The following is a 5,565-nucleotide window of genomic DNA, read 5'->3' on the forward strand; positions in this document are numbered from 1 at the left end:
GCCTTCACCATTTTGCGGGCACATTTTCTTATAGACTCAAGTTGATTTGTAAAATTCACAGAAGAGAAAAAAAAATCGATGGATTTATATTTTATCCCATTATGAAATGTTATTTGGGTTTTCTGATGTGCATCTTAACTCTTTTTTTCTCTAAGACATCATTCCACAATTCAGTTGTGTTATTTGTTCTTGTTTTAAATAATTTACCTGTACAATGTAGATGTTTGAAATGACATGCAGTGTTTCGACTCTTCGCATCCACTGGCTCTCTTCGCTTCTATCTTCGGCAACCAAATCTTGATTTTATAACATTTTATGTACTGGATTTCCTGCTTATAAAAGTTTGAAGATCAAGAAATATTTGTTGTCTGGTAGGAGAGAAAATTCACCATGAGATGGATATGCATTTTAATCCAGGTAACCACTAGATGGAATCAACAGGCAACCTAAGTCCATGAAGAGCAGAGATTACAAGAACACCTAAATTGAGAGGTTGACACGGCAAGACTGTGATTGACGGAAGTTTCATGTTAAATGCCTTTAGGGAAACTGTTACTTGTAGTCAATCATGTCAATGCGGTCAGTATACACTTTTCACACCCCCCTCATTTTATTTGTTTTTTCATTATGTAAAGTCGACTTTTGGACATGGATTGTCCTTGAAGTCGGGATGCCATCCGATTCTGTAATAAACACACTGTTTCTGTCCTAATCAGTGTCGTGACTTGCTTTCTGACACTAATTGTTTCAACCCATATAATTTAACCCAAATTATTCCCTTTTTTTCACTGAAGGTAGAAATAATTTTAACCCAAGGGAGAAATAAGTATAATTCAAATCAGGAGAGAAATAATTGAAGGGAGAAATAATTTTAACACAAATTATTTCTTCCTTCTTTTTCACCAATTTTTCATATAATAGGTACAAGTAGCCTTCAGAATTAGGGTTACATACGAATTGGTGAAAAAATAGGGTTAAAAGTTTGCGGGGCTAAATGGGTGTAATGGTAAAACCACTATAATATTAAAAGAGGGTAAACCATTTGGTTGTGAAAAGTAGAACCTTCAGTACTGTGGGTAGTCCTGGTAGGGGTCATTTTGCGTTCCTTTATATCTTATGGTGCTACATATATTTTGCTGTTTTTTAGGTTCTGGCGTATGCTGAAACTTTTTTTGTCTCTTAGCTATCAGAGCCTCTTTTTTTCTTGGGCTGCCATGAAAAATTTGCCAAAAACGCGGGCAAATTTTTTTTGCGGTTCGAGATAGTAAAGAGGTATTAAGAAAAAGCTGTAACACACCATCATATTTCCTAAATTTCGTAGTAAGATCCCTAATGATTTATTTGCAATCATACTATGGTCATATATAATTTCTTTAAAATAATACTAAGACCATATATGATTCCTGCGTACTCATATAAAAATCATATATGCTTATTTGACGTCATTGTTAATGGCTGCTTGGTTTTAAGACAAAGATCATACAAAGTTATATATGAAAAAATGGAAATCCTATTAAGATCATCTAAGATATAGTCAATGATTTGTATGCCATCATATGGTCTTAGTTTGATTATTAGTATAATTGTATGGTCTTAGTAAGATTATTAAGAAATGGCAACTCGAGGTAAAAATTATTTTGTTTTAAGCTAATTTAGCTTGTTTCTGATCAGAATTAAACTCGCTACTGACCAGAATTTAGCTTGCTACTGAACAGAATTAAGCTCGTTACAGATCAGATTTTGGCCTTTAATGATGAATGTTAAGCTGATTAATGCTGAAATTCAGCTTTTTAATAATCAGAATTCAGCTAGCTTGTCAAAGGTTAGACTTCAGAGAGACTTTGAAAAAGTACTCGTTCACGCAGGGACACTTAAAGTTGGTGCTCTTCCGTGTAATCGGAAACACAATTTACCAACCCATCCCCTGATGGCTGGTAATTGTCTGATAAATAACGCAAACACAGTCCAGGGTACTGTTTTTCACGATAGATAATAGCAGCGTATCCAATAAAGAGAAAAAACGGATTAAGAAAACATATAACAAAATTGTTTTTTTTAGATATGATATTCAGATAGCTCTTGAGAAAACAGGATATTTAATCTGGATTCAAAGCGTTTTCCGGCCTAGTACATTTTTTTCAGGTCAAATAAACTGAGACACCATGAAACTTTTTTATTGACTTACCCAATGAGAGTTAAAAGCCTGCACTCACACATAATTGATGAGCGAATAAAAAAAAACAAGTTGATCTGTTGAATGTTTTCAACAACCTCACCCTCTGAATATTTTCGAATAAAATTTCAGCGAGTGTTTTGTTGACAACTCAGTAAAGTACGTCTTTCTACGCTTGCAGATGGTACGCTAAGCACAAAAGAGCGAATTGTGAAATGGTTTTATAGATTGGCCGAATTATTATAACACTCGAAAATTTTCAAATCGGCACATCGTGAGCACTGGAGTCAAGAACAAAAGTTCACCTTGTAAGGTCGTGCTAGATTCTTCTAGAAATTAATCTTATAAGATCTTACAAGACAGTGGTTTACTTGCCAGATGTTGCAAGAAAAAATTAACCTCGTAAGGTTCTTTTAAGCATCTGGCAAAATTATTTTCTTTCGGAATAATCTTACCATTAGCGGGAAAACTGTCAAAACGTGCTAACATCAGGAACTAATTTAACTGGAAAACATCATCCAATCGAAAAAAAAAATGTAACATACAGTGAATTAAAAAAATTTTTCAGCAAGCAATAGTTTTTTTTTATAAAATCAGACGTACGAGAAAAATTCTTTCATTTAAATTAAGAATGCATATTGAGATAAGCAAAAAACGTCTTCACCAGAACAATCAATTTTGTTTTCTATTAAAAAAGGAAGGGATTTTCCCAAGTTTTCCAATTCATTGCAGGATACGCTTTAGATTTTTTTTAAAAAGCTTCCGAATTGGTTTTGAATCATTCCAGTGACATGTGACATAATGAATTTCACCACACGGTTGATATCGTCATCAGAAATTTACCAAACTAGGAAGCGGAACCAATTCGACTTGCAGCAACTTTTTGCTGTAGCTACCATCCCTCCCACTTTGTTGTTTGGTGCAAGCCTTAGCTGTTACTTCGCTGGGCTTTGCTGTTGCACTTTTGTGTTTTGGCTTGTTAGGGTTGCTTTGGGACGGGTATCCAAGCACGTTTGTGCATGGAATTTTTGAATTTTTTTGCTGTTCTGTGTTGTTGATACGTTGTCTTTGCATTTCTTGTGATTCCTCTTTTTATATATTTTAAAACTCAATTCTTAATGTTGCTAACCATTTTTTGTGCTATAGGATAGGGCGTAGCAGAGCGTTTTTCCCATTGGTATTTGTGTTCCTACTGGGTAGGATAGGTCACTTTCAACTATTCTTTGGCTGCACTATAGTTCTAGGTAGAACTACTTAATTTTAGGTTCTGTTTTCAAAAAAAATATTGTAAGATCTTGCAAGACAAAATTAATTTTCTAAGAATCTTTTAAATAATTTTAAGCAGGTAAGAGTTTTGTAAAATGTTTAAGTTTGTAAGATCTTGTGAGAATCCTTTAAGATTTAATAATGATTTGTAGGAATCTTGCAAGAATCTTGCAAGATGTTACAATATTGACGCTTATTTTCCACTCCGGCACCTCGTGGCTTTGTCATTATCAACGGCCAGTATTTTTTCGATCACATCTCACGAAGCATTATAGGTGTCCCAGGGCGAGACGGGATTATAATGGAACGTAATATCTCAATACGACACAAGAAATTTATATCTTAGGCTCGCACAACAATATTAGTTCTTCCTTGAAAGAACTTGCAGAAGGAACTCTTCTTTCATAAATTAAAACAAAAGTTTGGATAAATCGAAACAAAATGAGTTTCAGATCTGAATTTTTAGGGGAAAACAGCTGTTTTCTCAGTACCAACAAAAGTTCAGAACCACTTAAGAACCACTTAGTTTGGATCTACCCAATGAAGTTTCAATTATATTTATTCGAATAAAAACAAGCAAATAAACTTAAAAAATAAAAATTTGTTGATTCCATATGTTTTCACTTCATGGGTATACAGATATTTTCTCAACTCAGTATAACATATTTTTTTCTTGGTAACAACTTAATATTTAGCTTTCTTCATCAACATGCTTTTGAAAAACGAACAAACTAACTATTCAAAACCAATTAGACTTGAATCAAAATGATTTAAAACATTTATTCAGAAAAAGTCTATTTGAAAGCGTCCGGCAGTATGAACAAGCTTTTAATTCGGGCTGCAAATTTGTCAGCTCGTGACTTATTTGGAATGAGTTCGTATCATAAAGATTACAATAAATTGATTTAAACTTGTTGCAATCAATTGTCCGTCCAACAATTATATATACATATATATATATATATATATATATATATATATATATATATATATATGTGCTCTTAATAATTTTCAACATTAAAAAAATTTTCAAGGTGCTTTGTATTATTGATTATCATTTGAGGTGTTTCACGTTTTCCTGTTCAAATTAAGGTTTGGTATTAGATTGTAGTAAATGATATTTTTTCTGACTTATTCAAACTCTGAAAAAAAATTTTGAACATTCAAGAAGGGTTACAAACAACAAAAATCAAAATTGTTTTATTTGAACAGAAAAATTTCAGAAATCTTTCTAGTGTTCAGATTTTGGCGAGCAGCAAAAGTTTAGACCATTCTAAGAAATGTAGTGCTAAAAAATCTGTTCTTAAGAAACACAGTACAGGATTCTGGCGATTGATCCACAGAGAAAAACGACATTTTAAAATTTATCAACGTAGATAAGCTTTGGTTAAAAAAACGAAAATTAGAAATTGTTGAGAATGGTAAGGAGGCAATGGGTGAAAATTTGAAAACAGAAAACTTGTTTGCAATTGTCTTTGTTCTCGGCCGCTCAAAGTGTCTTTTTGTTTTCTAATTTAGCATATTTTGTGTTCCAATTAGAGCTTTAATTTTCCTTTTTATCATAGTGACGTGGCATTTTCACAAACAACCATTTGTCTTCAACAATCAGAAGCGAAAATTTAAAATTAAATTGAATTCCGTAAACTAAAAAAAAAGAATGATAGTTTGATAAACTTTCGGCCTATTTGTTGATTTGAAAACCAAAACTGAGTTTGACGCAATTGAGAGGAACAAGAATAGGCTGGAAAAAAATGTCTGCGGTTTATTTGAAGCGTTTAACACTGAGGGGTAGCAAAAGTAACTTTTTGTTCAATCCGATCAGTTAAAATTTTGGTTTACCTCCAATTATAAACAGAACTGGCGCTGAGGTTATTTCCATTTGTTTTGCGAAACCAGAATAAAAAACAATTGTATTCATGCAAAATGCAAATCTATGACAGAATGGGCAATTGCAAGACGCAGCTATCAAATGTTTTTGTTGCCACTTTGTTTTTATAGTTGACAGAAATAAATTTATCAAAAAAAAAAACAAAATTATACTGTGTTGTTCTTACTCTGCCCATTTCTTTTCTACTTAAATATAAAAAATTACGTTGGATACGAAGGTATACCATATCATAGCTCAA

General features: G+C 32.6%; 1 protein-coding gene across 1 annotated transcript in view; it reads right to left on the reverse strand.

Moving 5' to 3' along the window:
• LOC142351625 (uncharacterized) overlaps positions 1–4,806 on the reverse strand; it is a 5,444-nt gene extending 638 nt beyond the window's left edge. The window contains exons 1-2 of the mRNA XM_075403763.1: positions 4,759–4,806; positions 208–296 (exon numbers count right to left, since the gene is read on the reverse strand). Coding sequence (XP_075259878.1) covers positions 208–296; positions 4,759–4,795 — 126 coding nt within the window. The 5' untranslated portion in view covers positions 4,796–4,806. The remainder of the gene's footprint in view (positions 1–207; positions 297–4,758) is intronic.
• Between the last annotated feature and the right edge of the window lie 759 nt (positions 4,807–5,565).

This window comes from Convolutriloba macropyga, chromosome 13 (assembly GCF_964194025.1).
Source record: "Convolutriloba macropyga chromosome 13, txConMacr16.3, whole genome shotgun sequence".
Classification (NCBI taxonomy): Eukaryota; Metazoa; Xenacoelomorpha; order Acoela; family Convolutidae; genus Convolutriloba; species Convolutriloba macropyga.